Here is a 15635-nt window from a genome sequence, read left to right on the forward strand (position 1 = left end):
AACGGGGGAGGGGCAGAGAGAGAGGGAGACACAGAATCGGAAACAGGCTCCAGGCTCCGAGCCATCAGCCCAAGAGCCTGACGCGGGGCTCGAACTCACGGACCGCGACCGCGAGATCGTGACCTGGCTGAAGTCGGATGCTTAACCGACTGCACCACCCAGGCGCCCCGGGTGTTGGACTCTTGACTTTGGCTCAGGTCACGATCTCACAGTTGTAGATCTAGCTCGGCATTGGGCTCTGTGCTGAAGTGTGGAGCCTGCTTAAGATTCTCCCTCTCCCTGTGCCCCTCTCCTGCCCATGCACTCTCTCTCTCTCTCTCTCTCTCTCTCTCTCTCTCTCTCTCAAAGAAAAAATCTATTTGTTTTTCGTTTTGTTTTTGTTTTTAAAGTGAATGCATCACCTCGGACGGGAGGGCTTTGAAGAAATCTGGAGCACACCATGCTGGAGGTGGAAACTCTTTGGAACCCTGTGGGGTGCTAAGGAAAGTGGCCACCCTTACATGAAGTCCTCTCCTATCAGAAAAGGAAGGAGCCTTTGAGCTGGGGAGTTTGAAAGCTATGAGGATGCTTTCATTCACTTCAACCAAGGACCTTTTGCTACTACCAAAGGAAAGTCTATTTCACTAAATTTTGAGTAACCAAAAAAGGAATTCAATTTGCCTCTTGGTCGTTGGTTACTGTGGTGGTGGTGGGGAGGGGTGTGTGTGTGAAACTGACAAAGAAGATTAAATCCTGGTCTCAGACCATTTAAGTCAAATGAGAGATTGAGAAAAATTTGCAACGCAGGTGTCCAGATCCAAATCCCAGCTCTCCCACTTACTAGCTGAGAGGCCTCAAGGCAGTTATTTAACCTCTCTGTGTCTCAATTTCGTCATCTGTAAAGTGGGATTATTAAAATAGGTATCACACAGGGTTGCTATGAGGATTCACTGATTTAATACTTTATTCAGAATTGTGCCTGGTACACAAACACACATGTCCTACATCTAAAGATCTCTTACAAATAAATATGTAAATAATGAACCTCCCAAAGGTAAACAAGAAAATATGTGAATAGAAAAATTCATAAAGAAAAAAATTATTAAATGTTCAACCTCACCAGTAATAAAGAAATGCAAATTAACACAATAATAAGATTATTAATTATCTATCAAATGGAATAAGATTAAGAGAATGAGGAACTCCAGCATCGGCAAGGGTATGAGGAAGGAAATATTTTCGTACAACACGGGAGGTAGGGGTGTAAATCGAGAATACCTCTGAGGAGAGCAATTTCATAATTTAGACTATGGCAGACACTGTTGATTGCTTACTCAACTGTTACCCGACTTCTTTTTTCCCTACAGGTAGTGCGCATCTCCTGAGAAAAAGGCCAGAAACGTCAAATGCTTGTTTTTCCAGCTTGGGTCCCTGGCCAGGTCGAGTCAGTGAGATATAAGGGAAGGTCTTCTGGTGGGGGAAGGCGGTGGAATCCAGAAATGTTTTCCTCCCTGATAGAGAGACAACCTTGAAAGTTCTTGTGTCCACTCTCTTCACGTTTTGCTTTGAGGGTTACTACATGAGAACCTGGGGCCTTTGCAGCTCTGAGGAAAGTCAAGAGAACCAAAGAGATGCCTACTTAGAACCTTGACATTGCCGATCTGGTCAACTAACCCTAAAACACTAGCCCAGCACTAGACCTAATGTGGAAGTGTATATAATGGCATAGGAAAATGTTCGTTATTTAGTACTACGGGAAGGAAGCAGTTCATGACAGTGTGTAATGCCGTGATTCCAATTAAAATTTATACATATGTATATGCGTCTATGAGTATAGATGAATATATTCATAGAAAAGATGAGAAGTAAAAGAATAACAATAATGAACATTTATTGAGCATTTGAAGGCTTATTAGATCCATTATAAACTGAAAGTCTTCAATTATTACCTTTCTTTGTGATGACAATCTCAGATGGTACAATTTCTGATTTATGCTGAGAAGCCGTGTCCATAAAGTCGCCGCTGTGAGGGCTTGTTGGCATTTCACCAGGAGGACAAACAGAACCTGAATCAGGACTACTGCTCACGGCACCATCGGCAAAGAGAATCTGAAGGAAAAGCGAAATCCTTACGTTCTCAGAAGCAAGCAAGAGGCTGGTTAACATTTGATGCTGTGTCAAACTGACATAAGTTAAAATAAATCCAAAGGAAAAACGCTCTTTGCAGACCTCCAGACTCAGCAACACGAACATAATATAGAAGGATAGATTGGGAGCGCAGAGAGAATAGCTTACTATCCAGCAAAATAATATTATTTAATGTTTTCCATTTACCTTCCATTTTGTTTCCTGTCTTTTTATTTCTTGTCTTTTATTGGATTAACTTGAGTTTTTATTTTCTCCATTAAAAAAATTTTTAATGTTTATTTATTTTAGAGAGAGATAGAGCATGAGCCGAGGGGCAGAGAGAGAAGGAGACACAGAATCCGAGGCAGGCTTCAGGCTCCGAGCTGTTAGCATAGAGCTTGCTGCAGGGCTTGAACTCACGAACCGTGAGATCAGGACCTGAGCCAAAGTTGAACACTTAACCGACTGAGCCATCCAGGAACCCCTATTTTCTCTATTCTTTATCCTTCCCCTATGCCACTGGAAAATTATGCACTCTGTTGCAACTTACATAATGACTACATTTAAAACTTTATCACATATTTAAATGTTTAGTGTCTGTCGATATCTATCTAGTAGATATGGTGTCTACAGGTACTACAGATACATCTGTCTGGATCAATCTCTATCGCTTACCAATGAACATGACAAGAACCACCACCAGCTGCTGCTCATGAGAAATCTAACGTCCATCCCGTCCATTCTGTACTAGGTAACTGGTTTCCTTTAGGAAGCTTTCGGGATTGTCTGCGCAGTCCCAAAACTGCACTACAACATATCTAGATGATCTTTTAAAGATTATTAGTATCAATCCTGATCGACTCTTGTTTAATCCAAAGTATTTTTTTTTTCGTTCTGGGAAAATTCCCTATGTTGTTTCTTTATTTTCCTTCTTCACTCCCACCATTTTCTTCTTCTGGAGATTGTATTCTTCAGATCCCTTTTCCATGTCTCTTAACTTTTCTCTCCCTCACAATCCACCCCCCCCCCCCAATTTTCACAATTATTTTTCTTGTTTATTTCTCCTTTAAAATTTTTATTTATTTTGTATTTTTAAAGTTTGTTTATGTTGAGAGAGAGAGACAGAGAGAGACAGAGAGAGCATGCATGAGCAGAGGAGGGGCAGAGAGAGAGGGAGAGAGAGAGAATCCCAAGCAGGTTCCACACTGTCAGTGCGGAGCCTGACACGGGGCTTGGACTCAATAACCATGAGATCATGACCTGAGCCAAAATCAAGAGTGGGTCACTTAACTGACTGAGCCACCCAGGAACCCCTCTTAAAATTTTAATTGAAGTATACTGACATACACTGTTATCTGACTTTCAGGTGTACAACATAGTGATTTGATACACCGTTGTCATTTTTAGTATCTAAAAACTCTCGATTTTTTTTTCCCCAGCAACTGTTCTTTTTTTATTGTTATTTTATAGATTGTTAGCCTCTCAAGTCTCTGTCTATATTACTTCTACTCACTTCCAAGTTTTTTGTTTAACTATGCTTCTTTTTAGGTCCTCTGTCTTTAATTTTTTATTATTCTGTAATTTACTTTCATACAGTTGGTTTTTCTGTAAGGTTGATGACTCTTGGGTGCACAGTCATATTTCTGTTTGAGGATCCCTGTTCACTTCTTGGTGGCGTAGCCTCTGGTCGCTGGGAAGGAATGGAGCAGGACACACATCTCCTGGGTATTTTGATGTCTGGTTGCCACCCTCCAGGTAGTAGTGAGTCACCTGGGACACTAACTCGATTTTCTGAGTGCAGATCTCCATCTGTGAAATGTCTGTGTTAAAACTTCTGAGTCTGAATTTTGCTGCAGGCTTTTCACTGTACATGTTTTAAACTTTCTTATGTTTCTCCGTCAGTCTGATCTCACCTGACTTGCATTTTCTAGAAATTCTCCCAAAATTTTCATCCACTGATGACACATCTTGCTGTTTTCCAGTACAGTTGTGAATGCGCTATTCAAAAGTATTTTTTTTATTATGATTTTAAGGTGCCTTGAGAGGCAGAGGAGGCGAACACTGTGTTTAATCCTCAGCCTTGGGTCATATATAGAACAAGCTTATTTATAATAAGGATACAAATAGTCTTATTGGCAGACTATTCTATTCTATTCTACTGTTCTATTCTCAATTTTCCATCTCTGGTGTCACTCCATTTTCAAGTGGGTTGTCCCTCTTACCTACCACAACACTACTCCTGCCCCATAGCTTGTTTGTATTTTACTTTGCAGCAGGAAGGAGAATTATTTACCTAACATTCTCTTACCTGTGTGGATCCATCCAACATGTACTTGACAACAGTGCCTTGCCTGGTGATAACTCTTGATGCCTCCTGTTCCACTGGTGGCATCACCGTCTTATAGTACTCATAGTGCTTCACCTTCTGGGGGTAGCTCTGCCGGACCATGATGTCCCAAGTGGGTTCCTCATCCATAACATTCCCATCTGAAAAAAAAAGCAAGCCTTAATGTGAACTGGGCAATGCTGTGTGGCCGGTGTTTTATCTTTTTAATTAATTGTTTTCATTCTTCTGTCTACAGCTGAGTGATAGGGCAGTTTCCATGTCATGACCGATGGCGCAGAGCACTGGTTCTTTTCTACCTTTGCTATGGTCAAATGTAGTAAAGAAGGTCGTCTATAGGTACTCAATAGGTACCTTCTCTATGTACAACCCATTCTTTCTCATGGGTGCTAGGACACCTCTGGCCAAATTAGGAAGGAAGCAGAGCTTTGTTGTCTTAGAGGTTCCCTTTTCTCCCTGTTGGCACTTTTCTCTTGCCCTTGACTAAGCTCTTGCCCCTGGGTGCTCAATGCTCTCCTGGTGACCCCTGGCTGCCTGGAGCCTCAGGGGGAGTCACTCACTTCAGGCTTGCCCTTCCAAAATATTCATCATTTTTCAGAGTTAACATCATCCCCTCATCTCTAACCAAATCCAGATTTTTCTCAGCATTCTACTCTAAGCTGGCAATCAAGGAGAAAAGCACCTGGTAATTTCCTTCAAAAGAAAATATTAACGAGAATTCAGTTTTTGCTAACCGAATATTTTCCTCTTCTCAATTTGTAAAGTGGTTTATCAACATGTAATGATGGCATTTCAAGGACTGTATCAGGCTCACAGAAAAATATTTTGAAATGAGGGCCCTTCGTGATACCCTCTAAGTCACAGAAGTATTACTAACAATAAACTAATAAGCACTTACTTGGATGTTTTTATATGTTAAACGCTTTGTATATGTATTTTATTCAGCTCATCCCAGCAAACTTTTTTTAAATTTTTTTTTTCAACGTTTATTTATTTTTGGGACAGAGAGAGACAGAGCATGAACGGGGGAGGGGCAGAGAGAGAGGGAGACACAGAATGGGAAACAGGCTCCAGGCTCTGAGCCATCAGCCCAGAGCCTGACGCGGGGCTCAAACTCCCGGACCGCGAGATCGTGACCTGGCTGAAGTCGGACGCTTAACCGACTGCGCCACCCAGGCGCCCCATCCCAGCAAACTTTTAACGGAGACTTCACTTTCCAGGGTTTTGAAGAAATGGAGGCTGGAAAGGCTTATAGCTTCTCCAAGGTCACACAGTTAAGTGGCAGGCCTAGGAGTTGAACGGGTCTCTAGGCTTAACTGTTTTCTCATGTTGTAAAAACAACTGCTGCTACCATGACCCAAAATAAACAAAAACCACCCAAAACCTAACACTGGATTAGTATGCTCCAAATTAGAAAGTATTTTCTCATTTAATACTCATAATAACCCTGTTTAGTATATGACACTATCTTATAAATGAAGAAATTCAGGTGGAGAGGGGTTATGACTTGTCCAAGGTCACCCAAGAAAGCTCTTTCTTCATATACCGCATGACCTTCCCTCCTTCTGTGCAAGGCTGACCCTAATGAAAACATTGCTTCTTTGGTATTTATGTTGTAATTATGTTCAGACTTGAATAAGGATATTCATAATATATGGAAGATTTTTAAAAGATTACATGTTCCAAGCAGAGTTATTATTAACCACATTGTCTACCATGATATAAGGATGAAAATATCAGGCTAGATAATGAAACTAATAAAAAAAGGTGGAAAGCTGGAATTTGATAATAGGATCAAGTGAACAAGCAGACAAATATGTTCTTATCTAGAAATATCCCTCTTAGTACACTCATAACATCTTTGACTTTGACTCTGGAAGACCCTTCATGGTCATCACACAGTCATCTCATCATGGAAAACCTGGACCACTAGGAATCCTGGGAAATCGATTCCAAGAATCATGGTCTATTTTTAATAATTGATAAAGCCTAATGAAAAACAATATTGAGACAAATCAGATCAACTGCAACATTTAGTTTCTTTTCATTTGGGTGGCAAGTAAATATGACATTGAATTATTTTTCAATAGGCATACTTTTTTTCTTTGATAGATATACTTTTCCAATATGGTGTACATAAGGAAATTATAATAAAGAGAATATTTGGTTGTGAAAAAAGATCAAGACCCACTGATACAATACAACATTTATAGATGAAGAAACATGGTCTAGAGACAGTAAGTAACTGAAAGGGCCATATAGTCAGAACTCAAGTCCCAGGCCCATGTTTGCTTTGCTGCTTCTGTTAATTCTATCGCAATAGTGGGTCTCCATTTAAGTGATATGCAAATTCAGTCACCAACGTGGATGCCCCAATTAGGGTAATTAAAGAAATCCTACTTGTACTTACTGTGACTAAGGTCACTCAACTCCTAAGTGGCAGAGATAAAAGTCCATTCTTGGTCCAGTGATGGCAAAGCCAGTGCTCTTAACAGCTATTGTGGGCCCTGTCTTCCTGCCTCTACGAAGGGATGCAGGTATATTAATTTGCTGGTCTGATGAAAACAAAGGACAGTGAGCACAAAGGAGGGAGAGGCAAGTGCAGGTTGAATGCTTGAAGGAAATCAGTCTTGTTCTCAAGTATCAGCATATGATTTTATAATGTCTGTTATTTCTGTATGGCCTCTAGGCTTTGCCATCACTGGACCAAGAATGGACTTTTATCTCTGCCACTTAGGAGTTGAGTGACCTTAGGCAAATTAATGAACTTCCCGAAGCCTCAATTTATTTTGTAAAATGGAATTACTAGGACTTAGCTTAAAATAGTTGTATTTTTAAAAAATGTTTATTTATTTATTTTGAGAGAGAGAGAGAGAGAGAGAGAGAGAGAGAGAACATGAGCAGGGAGGGCCAGAGAGAACCCCAAGCAGGCTCCTGGCCGACAGTGCAGAGCCCAATGCGGGGCTTGATATCATGAACCATGAGATCATCATCTGAGCCAAAATCAAGAGTTGGATGTTCAACCAACTGAACCACCCAGGCGCCCCTATAATAGTTGTATTTTTTCATGTATATTAAATACTTAGTGCCAAGCTAACAGTAAATGCTCAGAAAATGAGGGTTATTATTATTAGCCTATTGTTCATTATTAACAAGTATATTTAACTAGTAGGAAAATACACACTTTCAATGGTGATTTAATTGTTTTCTATATTTTTTTGCTCCACTCCCTCCTTGCTCTACACCAGCTAACACTCACCTGTAGACTCTTGCCCAATGAAGGTCACTAGGAGCCCATTGGGGCAAGACACATTTAGGTTTTGGAAAGTGGGAACATAAAGAGTCTCTTGTAAAACAGGTTCTGGTTCCACTTCGTCCTGTAAATAATTTAACATGTGAATAAGTGTTATTTTCTAAATGAGCTATTGATTTATTACAACTAAGCATGGACTTGCTGAGTGCTTAACATATGACTTGCCCATGACTAGTGGGCCCTGTGATGGAACCTATAAAATGCATGAGTCTCTACCTTTGTGCAATTTATATTCTATATTGTAGAATGGTACATAGACATGTGAAACAATTAAATTATAGTACCAAATGGTTGGCACATCTCTCCTCAAAAAATGAAGATATCAAAGTTAATGAGAATAGTTAGGAAAGGATCATGGAGGAGTTGGGCCTTGAGGTAGGCCTTGAATGATATTTCTGTTTGCAAGTGTGGGTGTAAAGGCTGACCACATCCCCACTACCCACTTTGTGTATTTTTTAAAGTTTGGGTGTTAGAGACGTTATGCTGTTAGGATATGTGTCCTTATTTTTCTCTAATAAGCAGGCATTACTTTTGTAGTAAGTAAAAACAATTTAAAAAGGGCATAAAAAGATTATTTATAAACTGACGAAGTTTGGGTGTGTCTAGGGAAAAATCCTAATTAATTTTATGCCAACTATGCCTGAATACCTGGTTGGTTAATTGCATTCCAGAATCAAAGTTATTTGGTTGCTTCCAACCAACCCCTCATGATAATAATTTCAGTTTTTCCAGTTGGCTTTCTTTTGTTAGCCACTAAAGTCATTCCAACCGATCCCTTGTTTCTGGATCTTTAGTTTATTCTAATTAGTCTTCTACTGTTGATCATTTAAATTGCTCTGCCTTTGTTACTAACAAATAATAAAATCTGAATAGTTAGCTAAAAATCAATTAAAAACACAAAACCAAATTAACAGGAAAGAAATTATGAAATTCTGTAAAATGAACAATACTGCTTAAAGATATGAACCTTGCCATGACAAATCTACCATTACACAAAAAACCAGTAATTATCTCCCATCCTTCCATTAGCGTCACTTTTTAAAAATTTTAGGAGAGCTGACTGGTTTGCTACCAAATTGCTTTCAGTCAAATTAATGAATTATCCAGGGCTATTCTGATCAAACACCATGCAATTTTCATTTAGCAAGGGTCAAGTGTCCTAGCTTGAGAAGTCATCTTGCAGTAAAGCTAAATAAATATGGTACAGAGAGGCTAAGTAGCATACAAACCCCATGACTTTTAGAGGGCCGAGGTCTGAAATCAAGATCCCTGATCTCTTTTTAACACATTTTTTTATTCTAACGAGTTGAGTGTTTGTACATTGTACAAACTGCACAGCTGTTCTAGTAAATGCCTAAAGAGTCAAGAGTTCATCAGTGGTTTTCTTCTTGCTCCTCTTTTGATCTGTATTCTTCTATCAGGAACATGTTTGGAACCAAAGCCTCTGTGAGTGTGTGTTTGCGTTGGGTGGCAGGTTGGAGGTACAGGGTGAACTGGTCTTTAGCCAGAAGCGGGCTGTCCTTCAATCCTTGGCATATAAATCTAAGCCCAAGTTTACCAAATGGAAGCATTTCCGTTATTTAATTAAAGATACTCCTCTTTCAATTGTCATTTATCTAATGAAGCTAAATAAAGTACTTAGAGAATGGTAGGAACTTAACCAACCAAGAGCAAAGAAAACTCAAGAACCAGAGTGGCAAAAAAGGCTGAGCTTGTCCTGCTGAGTTTAGAATGAAAGACCTGAGAGAGATGTATATGACAATATGTCTCCTGGCATAGGGACCCAACTCCTGTGTGCACATCTCTTCTCATTCATTCAAAATTGAAACTCCAGGGAATGTTAATTCATTTGCACAAGAATGTATATGTAGTGCAATAACACTATGGACCTAACTCATGATTTAAAAAAAAGTTAACACTGAGGTAGGAGTAGAGTTTTGGAATCCATGGCAAGTCCCTGTACCTTTTTCTCTTCTTCTTTTGGGTGTTCCTCTTCTTTAATTGATTCTCTGGGTTTTTCTTTGCCTTTTGATTTTGGTTTTCCTTTGCCTTGAGGAACAGTCACTACGACAGGAATTACTGTTGCAGTAAGTGCTGATGGGATATTCAACATTGTGTCCAAATTAGGATCCTTATCCTCTATAAAGAGAAAAGGAGAAAACAAGTAAATTAGACATTCATATTGGGTATGTTTGTTAAATAAAATTGGTATCACAAACATTTACACCAGTTGGCAACAATTTTTACCTTGCTGAATATGATTTTTTCAGTTGGATAGATTTCAGGGGTAATGTAGTCGATTTAAAATCAGAATTGTAAACATTGGGATACAGGTGCCCCTATGACTTAGCACTCTTGTATCCTTTGGATAAACTCCTAGGTAGTGCTATTTCTGAGTCGTAGGGTAGTTCTATTTTTAATTTTTTGAGGAACCTCCACTGGGTGTTGTATGTATGTGATGAACCATGGGAATCTACCCCCAAAACCAAGAGCACACTGTACACACTGTATGTTAGCCAATTTGACAATAAATTATATTTAAAAACCAATAAAATAGGGAGGAGAAGATGGCGGCGTAGGAGGACGCTGGGATCACCTGGTCCAGATCACTTAGATTCCACCCACACCTGCCTAAATAACCCAGAAAAATGCCAGAAGACCAGCAGAACGGACTCTCCAGAGCCAAGCATAGACGAGAGGCCCACGGAAGAGAGTAGGAAGGGCAGAGAGGTGGCGCGTGCTACATGGACTGGAGGGAGGGAGCTGGGGTGGTGGAGGGGCAGCCAGCCCACCCAGCAAGGCAGAGCCCCTGAATCTGGCTTGCAAAAGTGGAGGGCCAGACGGAGTGTGTTCTGACAGCGAGCAGGACTTAACATATGGAATGTTAAAAGTCAGCAGCTCTGCTTGGGGAGCGGGAGGGTGAGAGGATGCCAGGAGGGAGAGATGCTGAGCCCTGGAAGACAGAGCTCAGCTTGGTGGGGAACAAAGGCACTGGCAAGCGCCATTTCCCTCTCCCATCCCCCAGCTGAAATTCCAAAGGGAACCAGTTCCCATCATGAACTTGCTTGCACCGTGCAAACACCCAACGCTGTGCTTCTGTGGATCCATCCCTCTGACGGGTCGGCCTCCCTCCCGGTGCTGCAAGACCCTTCCCGCAGCAGACCACTGATGGCAAAGCAAGCTGAGCCTACCCCGCCCATCCTGGTGCACCTTGTGGATCCACCCCAGGTAATACGCCAGACCCCATGGAAGCAGCACCACAAACCTGACAGTGTGCAAGTAGCCCAGACAGGGGCCACACCACTCCACAGCGAGTCCTACCCCTGGGAGAGGGGAAGATAAGGTACACACCAGTCTGATTGTGGCCCCAGCAGTGGGTCTGACTGTGGCCCTGCCCACCAACACAAGTTACTCCAGAAAGCACAGGGGAAGTTCCCTGCAGTTCCACACCACCCCAGGGACTATCCAAAATGATGAAACGGAAGAATTCTCCTCAAAAGAAACTCCAGGAAGTAGCAACAGCTAATGAATTGACCAAAAACGACTTAAGCACTCTAACGGAATAAGAATTTAGAATAATAGTCATAAAAATAATTGCTGAGCTTGAAAAACGTATAGAGGACAGCAGAGAATCTATTGCTACAGAGATCAAGGGATTAAGAAATAGTCATGAGGAGCTAAAAAATGCTATAAATGAGGCACAAAATAAAATGGAGGCGACCACAGCTCGGCTTGAAGAGGCAGAGGAGAGAATAGGTGAATTAGAAGATAAAATTATGGGAAAAGAGGAAGCTGATAAAAAGAGAGATAAAAAAATCCAGCAGTATGAGGGGAAAATTAGAGAACTAAGTGATGCAATCAAATGTAACAATATCCGTATGATAGGAATTTCAGAAGAGGAAGAGGGAGAGAAAGGGGCTGAAGGTGTACTTGAACAAATCATAGCTGAGAACTTCCCCGATCTGGGGAAGGAAAAAGGCATTGATCCAAGAGGCACAGAGTACTCCCTTCAGATGTAACTTGAATCAATTTTCTGCACGACATATCATAGTGAAACTGGCAAAATACAAGGATAACAAGAAAATTCTGAAAGCAGCTAGGGATAAATATGCTCTATATTCAGCTCTATAAACATATAAAGGGAGACCGATAAGACTAGTGACAGACCTATCTACTGAAACTTGGCAGGCCAGAAAGGAATGGCAGGAAATCTTCAATGTGACGAACAGAAAAAATATGTAGCTGAGAATTCTTTATCCAACAAGTCTGTAATTCAGAATAGAAGGAGAGATAAAGGTTTTCCCAAACACACAAAAACTGAAGAAATTCATCACCACTAAACCAGCCCTACAAGAGATACTAAGGGGGATTCTGTGAGACAAAGTACCAGAGACATCAATGCAAGCATGAAACCTACAGACATCACAATGACTCTAAACCCATATCTTTCTATAATAACACTGAATGTAAATGGACTAAATGCTCCAACCAAAAGACATAGGGTATCAGAATGGGTAAAAAAATCAAGACCCATCTATTTGCTGTCTACAAGAGACTCATTTTAGACCTGAGGACACCTTCAGATTGAAAGTGAGGGGATGGAGAACTATCTATCATGCTACTGGAAGTAAAAAGAAAGCTGGAGTAGCCATACTTATATCAGACAAACTAGACTTTAAATTAAGGGCTGTAACAAGAGATGAAGAGGGGCATTATATAATCATTACAGGGTCTATCCATCAGGAAGAACTAACAATTATAAATGTCTATGCGCCAAATACAGGAGCCCCCAAATATATAAAACAATTACAAACATAAGCAACCTTACTGATAAGAATGTGGTAATTTCAGGGGACTTTAATACTCTACTTACAACAATGGGTAGATCATCTAGACACAGGATCAATAAAGAAACAAGGGCCTTGAATGATACATTGGATCAGATGGACTTGACAGATATATTTAGAACTCTGCATGCCAAAGCAACAGAATATGCTTTGTTCTTGAGTGCACATGAAACATTCTCCAAGATAGATTACATACTGGGTCACAAAACAGCCCTTCATAAGTATACAAGAATTGAGATCATACCATACACACTTTCAGACCACAATGCTATGAAGCTTGAAATCAACCACAGGAAAAAGTCTGGAAAACCTCCAAAAGCATGGAGGTTAAAGAACACCCTACTAAAGAATGAGTGGGTCAACCAGACAATTAGAGAAGAAATTTAAAAATATATGGAAACAAACGAAAATGAAAATACAACAATCCAAATGCTTTGGGATGCAGCGAAGGCAGTCCTGAGAGGAAAATACATTGCAATCCAGGCCTATCTCAAGAAACAAGAAAAACCCCAAATACAAAACCTAACAGCACACCTAAAGGAAATAGAAGCAGAACAGCAAAGACAGCCTAAACCCAGCAGAAGAAGAGAAATAATAAAGATCAGAGCAAAAATAAACAATGTAGAATCTAAAAAACTGTAGAGCAGATCCATGAAACCAAGAGTTGGTTTTTTGAAAAAAGAAACAAAATTGATAAACCTCTAGCCAGGCTCCTCAAAAAGAAAAGGGAGATGACCCAAATACATAAAATCATGAATGAAAATGTAAATTATTACAACCAATCCTTCAGAAATACAAGCAATTATCAGGGAATATTATGAAAAATTATATGCCAACAAACTGGATAACCTGGAAGAAATGGACAAATTCCTAAGCACCCACACCTTTCCAAAACTAAAACAGGAAGAAATAGAAAACTTGAACAGACTCATAACCAGTGAAGAAATTGAATCAGTTACCAAAAATCTGCCAACAAATAAAGAGTCCAGGACCAGATGGCTTCCCTGGGGAATTCTACCAGATATTTAAAGCAGAGATAATATCTATCCTTCTCAAGCTGTTCCAAAAAATAGAAAGGGAAGGAAAACTTCCAGACTTATTCTATGAAGCCACTATTACTTTGATTCCTAAACCAGACAGAGACCTAGCAAAAAAAGAGAACTACAGGCCAATATCCCTGATGAATATGGATGCAAAAATTTTCAATAAGATACTAGCAAATCGAGGGGCGCCTGGGTGGCGCAGTCGGTTAAGCGTCCGACTTCAGCCAGGTCACAATCTCACGGTCTGTGGGTTCGAGCCCCGCGTCGGGCTCTGGGCTGATGGCTCAGAGCCTGGAGCCTGCTTCCGATTCTGTGTCTCCCTCTCTCTCTGCCCCTCCCCCGTTCATGCTCTGTCTCTCTCTGTCTCAAAAATAAATAAAAAAACGTTAAAAAAAATTTAAAAAAAAAAAGATACTAGCAAATCGAATTCAGCAGCATATAAAAATAATTATTCACCATGATCAAGTGGGATTCATTCCTGGGATGCAGGGCTGGTTCAACATTCGCAAATCAATCAATGTGATACAGCACATTAATAAAAGAAAAGAAAAGAACCATATGATCCTTTGAATCGATGCAGAAAAAGCATTTGACAAAATTCAGCATCCTTTCTTAATAAAAACCCTCGAGAAAGTCGGGATAGAAGGAACATACTTAAACATCATAAAAGCTATTTATGAAAAGCCCACAGCTAATATCATCCTCAATGGGGAAAAACTGAGAGCTATTTCCCTGAGATCAGGAACACGACAGGGATGCCCACTCTCACCGCTGTTGTTTCACATAGTGTTGGAAGTGCTAGCACCAGCAATCAGACAACAAAAGGAAATCAAAGGCATCAAAATTGGCAAAGATGAAGTCAAGCTCTCACTTTTTGCAGATGACATGATATTATACATGGAAAACCCGACAGACTCCACCAAAAGTCTGCTAGAACTGATACATGAATTCAGGAAAGTTGCAGGATACAAAATCAATGTACAGAAATCAGTTGCATTCTTATACACTCATAATGAAGCAACAGAAAGACAAATAAAGAAACTGATCCCATTCACAATTGCACCGAGAAGCATAAAATACTTAGGAATAAACCTAACCAAAGATGTAAGAGATCTGTATGCTGAAAGTATAGAAAGCTTATGAAGGAAATTGAAGAAGATATAAAGAAATGGAAAAACAGTCTGTGCTCATGGATTGGAAGAATAAATATTGTTAAAATGTGAATACTACCCAAAGCTATCTACACATTCAATGCAATCCCAATCAAAATTGCACCAGCATTCTTCTCAAAGCCAGAACAAGCAATCCTAAAATGTGTATGGAACCACAAAAGACCCCGAATAGCCAAAGTGATTTTGAAGAAGACCAAAGCGGGAGGCATCACAATCCCAGACTTTAGCCTCTACTACAAAGCTGTAATCATCAAGAGAGCATGGTATTGGCACAAAAACAGACACATAGACCAATGGAATAGAATAGAAACCCCAGAATTAGACCCACAAAAGTATGGCCAACTAATCTTTGACAAAGCAGGAAAGAATATCCGATGGATAAAAGTCTCTGTAACCAATCGTGCTGGGAGAACTGGACAGCAACATGCAGAAGGATGAAACTAGACCACTTTCTCACACCATTCACAAAAATAAACTCAAAATGGATAAAGGACCTGAATGTGAGACAGGAAACCATCAAAACCCTAGAGGAGAAAGCAGGAAGAAACCTCTCTGACTTCAGCCACAGCAATTTCTTACTTGACACATCCCCAAAACAAAAGGGAATTAAAAACAAAAATGAACTGTTGGGACCTCATGAAGATAAAAAGCTTCTGCACTGCAAAGGAAACAATCAACAAAACTAAAAGGCAACCAATGGAATGGGAAAAGATATTTGCAAATGACATATCAGACAAAGGGCTAGTATCCAAAATCTATAAAGAGCTCACCAAACTCCATACCCAAAAAACAAATAATCCAGTGAAGAAA

The 15635-nt window shown here is 40.1% G+C and overlaps 1 protein-coding gene across 9 annotated transcripts in view; it reads right to left on the minus strand.

Annotated features, from left to right (window-relative positions):
* Window positions 1-15635, minus strand: part of SPAG17 (sperm associated antigen 17) — a 236569-nt gene that overhangs the window by 76699 nt on the left and 144235 nt on the right. For all 9 annotated transcript variants that reach the window (XM_045033353.1, XM_045033351.1, XM_045033352.1 and 6 more), the window contains 4 exons: window positions 9727-9902; window positions 7710-7827; window positions 4415-4593; window positions 1929-2088 (listed from right to left, as the gene is read on the minus strand). In XM_045033353.1, the coding sequence (XP_044889288.1) occupies window positions 1929-2088; window positions 4415-4593; window positions 7710-7827; window positions 9727-9902 (633 nt within the window). The remainder of the gene's footprint in view (window positions 1-1928; window positions 2089-4414; window positions 4594-7709; window positions 7828-9726; window positions 9903-15635) is intronic.

This window comes from Felis catus, chromosome C1 (genome assembly GCF_018350175.1).
Source record: "Felis catus isolate Fca126 chromosome C1, F.catus_Fca126_mat1.0, whole genome shotgun sequence".
NCBI classification, from domain to species: domain Eukaryota; kingdom Metazoa; phylum Chordata; class Mammalia; order Carnivora; family Felidae; genus Felis; species Felis catus.